The 13,104-nt window shown below is 38.4% G+C and overlaps 1 protein-coding gene across 1 annotated transcript in view; it reads left to right on the top strand.

Moving 5' to 3' along the window:
- Nucleotides 1–13,104, top strand: part of CNTN1 (contactin 1) — a 187,105-nt gene that overhangs the window by 30,077 nt on the left and 143,924 nt on the right. Inside the window, exons 4-7 of the mRNA XM_074984080.1 lie at nt 4,746–4,841; nt 8,061–8,267; nt 10,145–10,241; nt 10,401–10,582. Coding sequence (XP_074840181.1) covers nt 4,746–4,841; nt 8,061–8,267; nt 10,145–10,241; nt 10,401–10,582 — 582 coding nt within the window. The remainder of the gene's footprint in view (nt 1–4,745; nt 4,842–8,060; nt 8,268–10,144; nt 10,242–10,400; nt 10,583–13,104) is intronic.

Raw genomic sequence — 13,104 nt, 5'->3', positions numbered from 1 at the left:
CGGTACTTGCTCTCATCTTCTATCTCTCTTTGTGACACACACAGACACAAACTTCCTTTGCTTTGGGGAATTTTCTACTTTGTTTAAATTGTTAGTGATTTTTGGTTTATGCTACTGGGAGTCAGTTGAACACCTTCTTTTGGGCAGAAAACAGATTGAAAATTGTAATAATAAGAGCCAAATCATAGCAAATGGGCTGGGGTAGCCAAAGAGAAGAAAGATATTTCCATAATCACTGTATAGTTATAACTGTACAGTGATTACACAAATTCTTGCACTCTGGCTAATAATGGATATTTTCCAATTAAGAGTTCAAGGAATCACATTATTTATAATCATTGAATAATAACATTAGTCATTGTGCAAACTAGACACCCAGAGCCAATTAACATTCAGGAAATTTCTTAAGTGGGCAGAAATTGTGCAGTTATATATTGGTAATTGCACAGACATCTCTATGGAGTCTGGCATAGGGCATCTATTTCTGCAAAAACCTAATTTTGGGGGGTATATTTACATTTAAATTACCTGAAGTTTATTATGCCTTTGAATTTGTGGTCACTCTTCCTAAATTTCATAAATTTATCCAAAACACACCATAAATAAGAAGTCTAGATATAAAGTTGTTTTTACATATTTAATCTTAAAGTTATTAAAGTATTAAAATAATGACAATTAGATTTTTCTTTCTTTTTTCCTCAAACCCTACCGTAGCCATATTCAAAGTCCTAATCACATTGTTTTGGAACTTACAGTAAAGGATAGCACTATCAGTTTTTAAAATCACTGTAATAGATTGATAAGTGCAGTATGTCAAGATGTCCATGTCTACACGGGCAGCCTCTCTTGACAGTGGTCCCTTCGCAGAAATCTTGGCAGGACCTCTGTCGACAGATTGTGTCTCCACACAAAAGCAGATCAAAAGAGCAAGCTGCTTTGTTGACAGAGTGTAGCCAGACTGCCCTAGCCCTCTCTCGACAGAATGGCTGACCGGAAGCTCTGCAAACAGGGCTGCCCATGGAACTGGAAGCCTTCTCTGTCGACAGAAGTGTCTACATGGGCACTTTGGCTGTGTCTACACTACAAAATAAAACTGAATTTAAAGGTGTTAGCTTGATATTAAAACATCACTGTCTTCACTGTAAATACCATTAGCTCGAATTAGTGAGCCCTAATACTGATAACAAAATGTCAGTATTACTGGGTGGGTCTAGTATCAATTTCAAATTTCAAATAAAAGCTAGCATGGAAGTGCCATGTCTTTAATTCAAATTTATTAGCCTCCAGAAGTGTCCCATATGCATCCCACAAAGCTACACAGTGACCCTCCATGTGTGGCCACTTCCTTCTCCGCTGCTCTCCACACAAGTGCACAGGAAGAAGGTCACAGGAAGCTTGTGAATTTTTGATTGAATTAGAATTAGAACTTGAATTCTGCAGAACCCAGGCCTGCAAATATAAAGATCTGGACATGCGGCTGATGGAACCAGGCAGGGCTAATGGTGTAGCGGTGGGCAGCTTTGCTAACGTCCGCAGAGGCTGCGTGGCACAGGGAGCCTGGGCAGGTTTGGGGAAGTCTGTTAGTGGGTGCTCTAAATTCTGGGACAGTGCTTTGCATTCTGGGATTCTAACATGAAACACCCACAAGCGATCAAGGCTAAGGCACGGTGGGCTAGGTGACAACAAAGCACTGCTCACACTGTTGAACTTGCGTAGGGCAATGAGGATGCAGAAACTCGGCACGGAAAAATGATGGGTAGAATTTCAAGATGGTTTTTGGACACTTAAATTTGAGTTCATAAGAATGAGGTTAAACAATTTGAATGTATTAAAATCAAATTTATCTCAGTGTAGACGTAGCCTCAGTCGACAAAACACTGTTAAGATAGACGTTATGCCTGATTGGGCACAGGGATAACACTGCCAACTGAACAGCTGAGTTTTGTCAACAGACTCTCGACAGAGTGGTTTAACCGTGTACACACTTGGCAAGTTTTGTTGACAAAAGCCCAGTTTTGTCAACAGAAGCTGCATGTGTAGATTTGGCCGATGAGAGGAGGAATGAAAAAATAGTGGCAACCTCAGAGGACATTGTGAAGTTCTACAGCAAGGGGAAAAAACAACTTGAGGCATCATTCCATATTGTAAACCTAGAAGCTAATATCATGGCCAAATGCTCAATGGAGTAGTTCACTTGATAAATGAAATAGGTATAAAATTTTCTCATTTTAGACATCTGCTTCATGCTCGAAGTTAATACATACGTTCCAAGCTATGTGAAGTTAAGAACTAGATCAGATTTCATTGTAAATCTGGTATAGATCAACCTCAAAATAAAAATGGCTGAATTGGTTGTGAACTATAAGGAGAATCCACCAAGTGGGGTGTTCAGACATTTGAAGGAATACTCTGTTTTTAGGTTAGTAACAGAGGTCTTTAGATATTTCCTTTCTGTTTGTCATACAAGCAATCACTGAAAACATCTGCTTCTCCTCCTGGCCTGTTTGGAAAGAACAGAGATTCTTATTATGTGAGATGGGCAAGCCTTCTCTTTTTGTGGGTGCTCATCTAACTTTACTGGAGTTAAATTTATTTTAGTAAATAGCAATGAAATTTGCATGTTAGATTTCTGTAAACACTAGTTTACAGTTGTAACAAGCTTTACTGACTGGCCATAATATTCATATGCCATTTTTAGGAGATGCATGTTACTTTACAGGCTGTTTATGTTTGACTGAGTTCACAAGCCTTTAATCTTCATCCTGTTCTTTCTCTACTTTGGGGATTAGCTATTTTGGAGTCCCTCTGCTTTTTGTACAAGTGTCTTCTCAGTTGCAGTAGCTCATAAACCATTCTGATGTTCTTTTGTGGAAATGTGCATGCATCTCTATCCTGATTAGCCTATATTTCTTCTGCCATATTACTTATGAAATTCAGTTGTAGTTAGATCCGGGAGCCAGACACTTCTAGCAGCTTTGGGAGCTGAGTAAAAAGGAAGAGTAGGTGTGGGCCAACAGAGAGAGTTGAAATAATCTGAATGATGTAAGGTTGGATGATGCCTTTGGGTTTTGATGGTAAGGATATTTTGCACAGCTTTTAATGCTTTATTTGTTAGATTGAATTCACACTTAAAAGACCCATTCTGGAGTGCCCCATTCCCACTGCACTTTGTGCTATACAAACAGTACCTGCTCTATAGAGCTTACACTTTAAGAAGAAATACATCAATTAAAGTGACAAAGGGAAGGTTATTATTCAGCTTGTAGGTGCCACTTTTAGAATAAATAAATAAATGTAATCTTCTATCTGTAACTGACCTACAACCAGCCATTACTGCCTTATCATGGTGGCCATCATGACTGCAGTACTACAGCCTGTAGAATGTGTAACTAAAAAATACATGTTGAACCTTTCTAGTCCGGCACCCTCAGGATCTTCCGGGTGCCAAATGATAGAATTTGCCAGACTACAGGAGGTCACTATTGGCTGACAGCATTACCAACACATCCACCACTTACTGGATGTAATTGCTTAGAAGAAATTAAAGGGTCACTTAGAGCTAAATAAGAGCATGGCACACTGAGAGCCAGGGCTGGTGTCTGTAAACAAACTGCATGAGACAACAGGAAATTTGGCCACATCCATGATAAGTGATCATCAAGCTAACTAAAATCATACTGGATTATGGATGTTACTGGTCAAGAGTATGCTGGGCTAGAGAAGTTAACACTATAGTTTGATTCTTGACCATTCCATAAAAGACCCTTTGCACTGTTCCACTGGCACAAATGGGTCATAGACTTGGTTCAGCCAGCAAGCTGAAGATTCCCATTGGCTTTGTGTCCATCCTCCAACCCCGACCCCATCTCAAAGTCCCTGGTGTAGGAGAGTGTGATGGGGTTCTGGGGTTCCCAGGCACCACACTCTGTCTGCAGGCAGGAGTGACTCTCACTCAGCAGGAGAACAGCGGGTGTATTAGCTGACAGGACACAGCGTCGTACAGAGGAGTCAGTGCAGCAATCAGAGACAGCCAGTCCAATCCATGTTGGGGAGAGGAGGCCCTGAGGGCCCCTGAAGCTGAGGCCTTGCCCCCTCCTTTGTCTCTCTCTCTTCCAGCCCAGACTAACTGCTTTCCAACTCCCAGTTCCAATTCAAACTCCTCAGGCTCCACCTTCTCCTTTGTCTGCAGTACAAAGGTGTCACCTGGTCATCTTGGTTACCCTCAGCAGGAGCCTCACACCCTCTGAGAGCCACTCGCTTACACACGTATCCCCCACTCCATCACAGAGACATAGCAGTACCACTCTCCAATCTAGCAGTAGTTGGCTTTTGGAATAGCCCATGAGGTACATGCATCCTGGTTCCTCTTGGGGGAAGCCATGGGGATGCTCTAAGTTACAACTGAGGTCAAATTAACCTTCTAGATAGGTGGTCACTTGAATGAATGAGAGTCTAGGAAGCCACTTTTGCCTACCCATCCTTGGGTTCTTACTCTAAATGCAGGTTGGCTGGACCTGAGAATCTGAGCCAAAGTCAGCATTTCTTTTTTCTTTATAGATAGTTGCAGATGCAGGCGTTACAACGGGCAGAGCCATTGCAGATGATGTTGGTAAAATTGAAACGGAATTAATGGCTCTGCACATTGAGTCAGATGTTGATGTATTCTACATTCATATGTAGAGGAACTATAGAAAATAGTCTTAAAACACTGAAAAAACTTAATATTCTCTCTTTTTTTAATCTAGATCTTGATACCTTTCCACCCGAGGAACGTTATGAGGTGAAAGTGCGGGAGGGTGTTGGAGTAGTGCTTCTTTGTGAGCCTCCTTACCATTACCCAGGTGCGTCAACTAAAGCTGTGCCATTTTCAAGCTGTATAGTATGGATAAATTGTATATGTGGTATTAAGATATTTTACATTCAAATCTAATAACACGGGTAAAGTTATTGTTGGTATTTACAGCATAGATTAAATTAAGCAAGCATTTAGAAAGGCATTTAGAAATGATTCCTGACACTCTTTTAATCCTTTGGAGCAGCGTTTCCCAAAGTGTGGTCCGCGGCCCAGTACCATTCCTCGGGAAAAAAAATACCAGTCCTTAGAAAGTGCACAAATTATCTCTGTGTACTATTATTATTGCAAATAAATAATAAACCGTGAAAATTTATTCATTTTTCATTCTTTTTTATAGGTGTTTATATTTTTTGGGCCACAAAAAAGTGTACTGAAAAAAAAACAGGTCTCAACCTATATAAAGTTTGGGAAACCCCACTTTGGAGCATGTATTGAGCCCTTTAAGTTAATGAACAAAGATTTCTGGACCATTTTAATATTTCAGTTAGTTAAAATAAAATGTCTCTGATTATATTACTCTCTTGCAAAAATAAAAGAAAAGAAAAAAGAAAAAAAGGTCATGGCTGATTTGCCCAAGGATACATGGAAGGAAGAGGATTTTTTCCTTGACATACACGAGATGCAAATAAATAGCCATAATTTTTTCCCAAACTAAAATCAGTTCAGTTTCAGACAACTTTTGTTTGCAGATGGACAGTGCTTAGGAAGAGGGAGAAATTTTCCTGTGTGTTTAAACTAGAGCAGAGAAAAACATGATGCACACCAAATATTGCTGTTTTTTCTAGTCAGTATGTTTTTAAACTATTAAAAGTGTGTGTAGTGATATGGGATAAAAAACAAAGCAAGCCTAACAGAAGCTTAGTGGCAACTGTATTTAATGCAGTTTTTCTTAAAATGTGCTCTGTGGAATGCCGGTGTTCCATGAACAACTCACCAGTGTGCCACAAGCATTTGATGCTTTTTTTGATATCGTACGTTAATGGATACTTTCTGCTATTAAAACCAGATACAATGTTACTTCTTCATTTCTATGATACCTGATTAAATAGCTTCATTTTGTTTTTGCTGTGTATGTCGCTGTTTGGTTTTTTTAGTCTGAAAATTTTTTGAAGAAAAATTTCATAGGTGTTCCGCATAAAAAATATTATTGTTTGGTGTTCGGTGGTCTCAGAAAGTTTAAGAAATGCTATTTGAATGTGTATTGTGGAGGCTTTAATTGCACGATGACTGCAACAAGGTCCAAATTGATTTCGGAACTTACAAACAATAGATAAAATTAGTAATATTACAATGAAAAACATCAAGTAATTTATATAAAGAGATTATGGAATCTCTATCTATCGCTGGAGGTTTTTAACAGCAAGTTAAATTAAAAACTGGGAAGTGAGGCCTAGATAATAGTTAGACCTGTCTCATTACAGGGAACTAGACTGGATGACCTATCGTGGTCTTTTCCAGTCCCACATTTCTATGATTCTCTGGAATTTGGGTGTGGGGCAGGGATGGTCCATTGCCTAGGGCAGCAGCCTAGGACTGAGTTCAGTTCCTTGCTCTACCACAGATTTCCTCTATGACCATGGGCAAATTACTTAGCCTTTCTACGCTTCAGTTCCTCTTCTGTAATCACACTTGCCTGCTTCATATACCTGCTGAGAAGATAAATACTTACCTACTATGCTAAGGAGCCAGATGCCTACCTAAGATAAGACAAACTCATTTCATCCAGCAGATAACATATCACTCTGTATCAGGAAAATCAGCAATCTAAAAATAATTTTAATTTTATCCTGGTACTGTTGATGCCACTTGGAGTTTTGCCAGTGGGATTTGGCCCATTGTCCTTTAACTTTACTATGTCATATCTTTTTACTGTTCTGATAAGGTTATATATCGACATAATGGAAGTAGAAGAAAAATACGGCTCTTTTCTTCCTGGCCTTAAAATTTCTGACTATCGTATAATTTAACAATGTTTAATTCAAGTTTGACATGAATTTAACATTAAATTTTGTTCAGTCTCTTTAATTAGGTTCAGTAATTACCAACTCTGAGCTCAGCTTGCCACATGAAAAGCTGCAGCTGAAGGTTTGAAAGCAAGCAGATTTAAATTAACTCTGTAAACAAATGTTCTCAGATAGTAGTTAGACAATGGTTTGGTATTAGAGGGCAAAATTATGCTTCTTTTTAGGAAACTTGCTATTGTTGCTAACTCCCCAAAATAGAATTCTCTAACTGATTGAGAATTCATCATCAAGAAGGACATAGAGAGCAAGCAGTGTTCTTATTTTCCTAGTGTCCAAATTGCTGATTAATCCTGTTGAAGGAGTACCAAAAGAATTGTGTTCCAAACATAGTTACACTTTATAAATGATTGCTGGATATAACCAAAAGTTATCTTGCAGCAAGGAAGGACGTGGAAACGGGCATATTCTATGAGCGTATTATGGACTTTGATGCCTAATACAAGGCACCTAAATTCACAGATTTTGTTGCCAGTTCCTACTCAGTCAGCTGGTGAAATGGTGCCTCAGAGAAAATAAGTTCTCTTTGATCTCTCCCCTAATGGAATAAAAGTAAAGGTAATTAGATTTTGCAGTACTTAAGAGCCTAAATCCCATTGATTCCCAAAGACCAGATCCAAGAGATTTAGATACCCATGTGGTCTGTGATTTTTCATGGAAGCTGACTTCAGATTAGTTGTATATCACCTGATATTTCTTATAACATAAGGAGTATTTTGAACTTCAGAAGCCATGGTATCTCACAGACTTTCAGCTTAGTTCATTTTAGTCCTTTTAGCAGACAGTGCAACATTTTCATTTTAAGATTTTGTTTTTAAGAATTTTAGTTGACCTTCTGAGGAGCTGGCAAATACATTTATCCCTTACTACTTTCACTACTCTAATTTCCTACTCTGAGATGTGTGCCCTAATTTCTTCTGTGACTCCATCCTCCCAAATAAAAATGATTACACTTCTGATTACACCTACCAGTTTATGAAGTGATTTTTTCTAGGTTTGTGTTTAGCTTTTCAGATCCACCTTGCTTATTCATCCTTACATATTGCCTACTCTGCAAAAAGGCACTGACTTCTACATTACTATAGATGATAAGGACAGATACAGGGTCTTGGTTTGGTACAAGCAGCTGATACTATTACTACTGGATTTGCTAAATAAATTAACTAGAAAATATTTGCCTCTAGATGATCTCAGTTATCGCTGGCTTCTAAATGAGTTCCCAGTTTTCATTACTTTGGACAAACGGCGATTTGTGTCGCAGACCAATGGCAATCTCTACATTGCAAATGTAGAAGCTTCGGATAAAGGCAATTATTCATGTTTTGTGTCCAGCCCTTCAATTGCAAAGAGTGTTTTCAGCAAATTCATTCCACTTATTCCCCAAGCAGACAGTAAGTATTTCTGTTAAGTGTTCTGATTGCTTTGGGCTTTTTTTTCCCATTCACTGCAGTGTTTTTAGCTCTGTGATAAATCTTAAGACAGTCAATGAGCTAGCATTTTGCTGGAGTTACTTCAGAGATATTATTTAGATGTTTCACATACAAAGGTCCAGATCATTCTCTCCTTAAACAGGAGTCTTTTTGGAGAGGAAACCTTCATGAATATCCCCTCAAAGTTCCTTCTCTATTCTTAAGTTGTGAGTTTTTCTCCTCCATCACCATCATGGAGCAAGACATGAACTAGTCCCAAAACCCATCACATCCCCTTCCTTGGGACCCTGCTGGGGAGGGTGGGACCATGATTTTATGGAAAATCTGATGCAGCTCCTGGCAGTATTATGTTATCTGCTAAGTCCTCTAAGGAGTGAGAAACGCAGCCTGTTCTGATGGTCCACTTTCCAAGACCCTGTTGCCTTCTCAGACCCTACTTGCTGCCTTCCACTATGATGACTCCAGAATGGTGTTATAAAAGGCAATGACCTGATCTTCCTGCAGGAGAGCAGGAAGATTTGTAGTTGGTTATCTAGAGTTCAAAGGCTTTTGCATAGCTGTGCATATCCCCTGAGCCTTCTCTTACCTTCATACTACTAGACTTTTCACTTGCATTTCATTAGCAAAGTTACGCATTTTCAATACCATAAATGCAGCTCTGCTTGCATTTTGGAATGTCCATCACTTGTCTTTCACACACAGTTTGCTTCATGCAAGATTTAGTTTCAACAAAATAGGGCGCACTTGATCAGACGGCACACATGTTTTCATTTTTGAAATTTAAAGAATACGCTATGTTCTCTTTGCATATTAATTTTACTATTTTAAGAGAATGATCACTGCAGAATTTCCACTTAGGACAGCATTTAGGGTAAATACTTACGGTATGTCTCCAGATATGATTGGTTCACATGCACAGGAAAACATGTTAGTTTGCATTAGAACTGTTGGAAAACAATCACAGTTAAATTAATAAGCAGTAAGTGCCATTTATTCATTAGCAGACAAACTGTGGATCCTATGTCAGCTTGACTTGAGACAGGTCTGGAGAGAGAGAAGGAAACCACCCCTTCCCACAGACCATGGAGCATCAAGAGAGCAGCTCTGTATCTTCTGAAGAGCCCTTTTGCCTGTTAGATTTTTGTCTGCGCTCTGCAAGGGGTGAGAGCTGGTGAATCTCTGTAGTTTCAGCTGAGCTGAGCCTATCTCTGTTCCTTGGTCCCCAGCCATATGGAGTCCTTCATCCAATAACACAGGAGATGCTCCACAGAACTCAATTTACTGGTAGGCAGGATTTCCTATGCCCACAAAGACTCCTGGCATTCCATCACTCCTTATTCCCCTGTGAAAAAAGCACAATAGTTCTGCTACTTCCAAGTATTTCTGTGCCCACAGAAGAGAAGGAGATCACCTTAAGTTCCTCAAAAATGAAAATGATTCTATTTACACTTCTTTGATGGAAGTCGTGGAGATGAGTTGACCAAGGGTAGGATCTGACTGCCCACAAAACTTAGGAGCATGCTCTCCTGCTTATCTTCACAATTTATTGTTACATTCCAAAATGAACTTAAATGGGTTTGTACTCCACAATAGTGGCTTTGAATATATTAGCCATAAACCATCCCATGAAAGATAATTCATTTTTGAATAACAAGTCCACCTTACTCTTATTATTAAGTGGTAAGTCAGACTTCCTTGATAATGGACACAGTGCCAAATATTGGAAAGAAGAATTCTCTTTGGAATTTTAAGAAGTCTTCTTAAGCCATGCAAGTTAAAATTGCTGTATTAATTTATGTCACTGACTGGCTGTGTCTGTGAATCTCTTTTAATCTTAGGACCTAAAGTATATCCAGCTGATATCAAGGTTAAATTCAAGGAAACATATGCACTCCTGGGGCAAAATGTGACACTGGAGTGTTTTGCTCTTGGGAAGTAAGTATATTCTAATTTACGTACTGGCTTTCATATCAGTGGGAGCACTAGTTAAGGATATTTAACACAGAAACATTTCAGCAGCAAGTACATTTCTGCATAATGCAAATGAATAGCCAATTCCTAAACAGTATTAACTTGTATTGTGTCTTTTCAAAGCCCTGTTCCTGAGATTAGATGGAATAAAGGTATTGAACCCATGCCATCAACTGCTGAGATAAGCATGTCTGGTGCAGTTCTCAAGATCATAAATATTCAATATGAAGATGAAGGAATTTATGAATGTGAAGCTGAAAACTATAAAGGAAAAGATAAACATCAGGCAAGAGTTTATGTTCAAGGTAGATAGAACATTTTAATTCTTCACAAGTTCTTACGCTGGGAAACTCCTGTGTTTTCACACTTGATATCCATATTTATCTAATTGCACCATTTTGACACCCTGTTGTTTGAGTTAATAAAACAAAACCCCAAATTAATGCACTGTGAAACAACCATGCAAATTATCTATCAATTGAACAACTGCTCAATTTAGTTTATTGTAGTAGCTGCACTTAACATCTTGACTGTAATGTGCAAGGTTTTAAAAATGACATATTTGCTTAGCTGTGGAACAATGGAATCTAAAAATGTCCAAGGGAATAAGGGGTCACTAGATTTATCACACGTTCATGTTTTTTCATTGTGTCTGGTATTTTTCACCATTTCTATCTCCTCTGCCCACCTACAATTTCTCTTTTATAAACACATTCTTTCTAAAGATCATAAAGATCCCTTAAATTTCTGGTTTACCCTAACTTCATTGGCATATTTTATTAATGTATATAAATGTTAATAATTCTTTTGAGATTTCTCTACTTCACTTTTCAAGTTTTTAAATATTTTAAAATATTTCTGTTTTTTTTTACATGTCCATTTAAATTGCTTGGTGTATTACTTATTTTCAATGTTCCCTATCCTGGATGGCCTCTGAACTACCCAAGTAAGACAAGTATCAGAGGGGTAGCCTTGTTAGCCTGTATCCGCAAAAGCACTGAGAAGTCCTGCGTCACCTTATAGACCAACAGATTTCTTGATATCTGTAAAACAAAGTATTTATTTTCTCACAACATGCAGCATTCCTTGTGATTACAGTTATTACAGTTGGTATAGGACAGTTCAAGATCCCTGTAATAAATTTGTATCTGGTCTTATGTTTCTGAGACTCCTGCACTTATGGGAAGAGATGCTTATTCTTCCTTTTCCCCATATTCTAATATAATTGTATGCATTCATTCACTGTCTTAGAAGGAAAAGTAATTTTTTAAACAACAAGAAGTCTTGTGGCACCTTGTAGACTAACAGATACTTTGGAGCATAAGCTTTCATGGGCAAAGACCCGCTTCATCAGATGCATGAGTTGGGGGATGGTTTCAGAGGGGTATTTAAAGAGTGGGGTCCCAGTACGAGGGAGGGTCAGAACTGACAAGGTCTATTCAGCAAGGTAGAAATGGCCCAGTATCAGCAGTACTTATCAAAAGAGGAAAAAGCAAGTCAGATCAGACCAGGATGTGAGCCTTTGTCAGAGTCTAATGGGGAGATATTAGCACCTAGAGCAGAGAAACTGCCTTTGTAAACTACGAGCCACTCCCAGTCTCTGTTTAATCCATGGTTAATGGAGACAAATTTGCAAATAAATTGCAGCTCAGAGATTACTCTCTCCATTGGATTTTTGAAATTTTTTTGTCTCAGGACTGTCACCCTTAAATCTGCCACTGTGGAGATTGGCAGATTTAAGGGTGACAGTTATGAAACAAAAAAATGTCAAAAATCCAATGGAGAGAGAGCTGCAATTTATTTGCAAATTTGACTCCATTAACCATGGATTAAACGGAGACTGGGAGTGGGTTCTAATATCTCCCCATTAGACTCTGACAAAAGCTCACATCCCCCTGTCTGATCTGATTTGTTTTTGACTCTTTTGATAAGTACTGTTGATACTGGGCCATTTCCGCCTTGCTGAATAGACCTTGTCAGCTCTGACTCTCCCTCTTACTGGGACCCCACTCTTTAAATACCCCTCTGAAACCCACCCCCCATGCATCTGATGAAGCTGGTCTTTGCCCACGAAAGCTTATACTCCAAAATATCTGTTAGTCTACAAGGTGCCACAAGACTTCTTGTTGTTCTCGAAGCTACAGATTAACATGGCTACCTCTATGATATTTTTAAAAGAAATACATCGCAAATGTGCTTTTGCATGTTTTAGTAGGATATTCAGATATCTGATATCCAGATTACATTCTTGTAAACTTTTATGTTAAACGAATGTTATATTCTCAAACTGAAATTTCAAATTAAAATGTTCTCTTCCTGGACACTATGGTAAGAAACATAAACCAATCAGACTGGATCAAAGATTCATGCCCACGGTCTTTTTTAAAAATTAACTTTCTCTGAATTTATAAAAAGTGTCTCAGTTTTGAGGTGGAGATGTGGCATGTAGAAGGGAATCATCATTATTTGGCCTACAGATTCTAAGTTTGCCATGGTTTGCTTTCTGTGCTGCAAATGTGTGTATTTCAACTTTTTCTGAGGGGTTAGTGGAGAAATATGTAATTTATTTTTCCTTTGGCTGAAGCAAACCATCTTGCTGCATCAGTAGATTCTCCAGAATACACTAAGCAAGATCTTTTATAAATGAATTTTTTTTCAGGAGGGTGAGATAAATGTAAATTTCCATCCATAAGGCTGGATTGCTTTAATTGGCTTAAGGCATATGTGTAATATTAGCTTTGCATACTTTTTATATTTGTTATTTATTATCATCTGTACATGCCTTTGGCTACAGTTTCAACACAGTTTGTCACTCAGAATGTCTTTC

The sequence above is a fragment of the Carettochelys insculpta genome, chromosome 1 (assembly GCF_033958435.1).
Source record: "Carettochelys insculpta isolate YL-2023 chromosome 1, ASM3395843v1, whole genome shotgun sequence".
Taxonomy (NCBI): Eukaryota; Metazoa; Chordata; order Testudines; family Carettochelyidae; genus Carettochelys; species Carettochelys insculpta.
The sequence above is the reverse complement of the archived record's forward strand: the minus strand, read 5'-3'. Positions and strand labels throughout refer to the sequence as shown.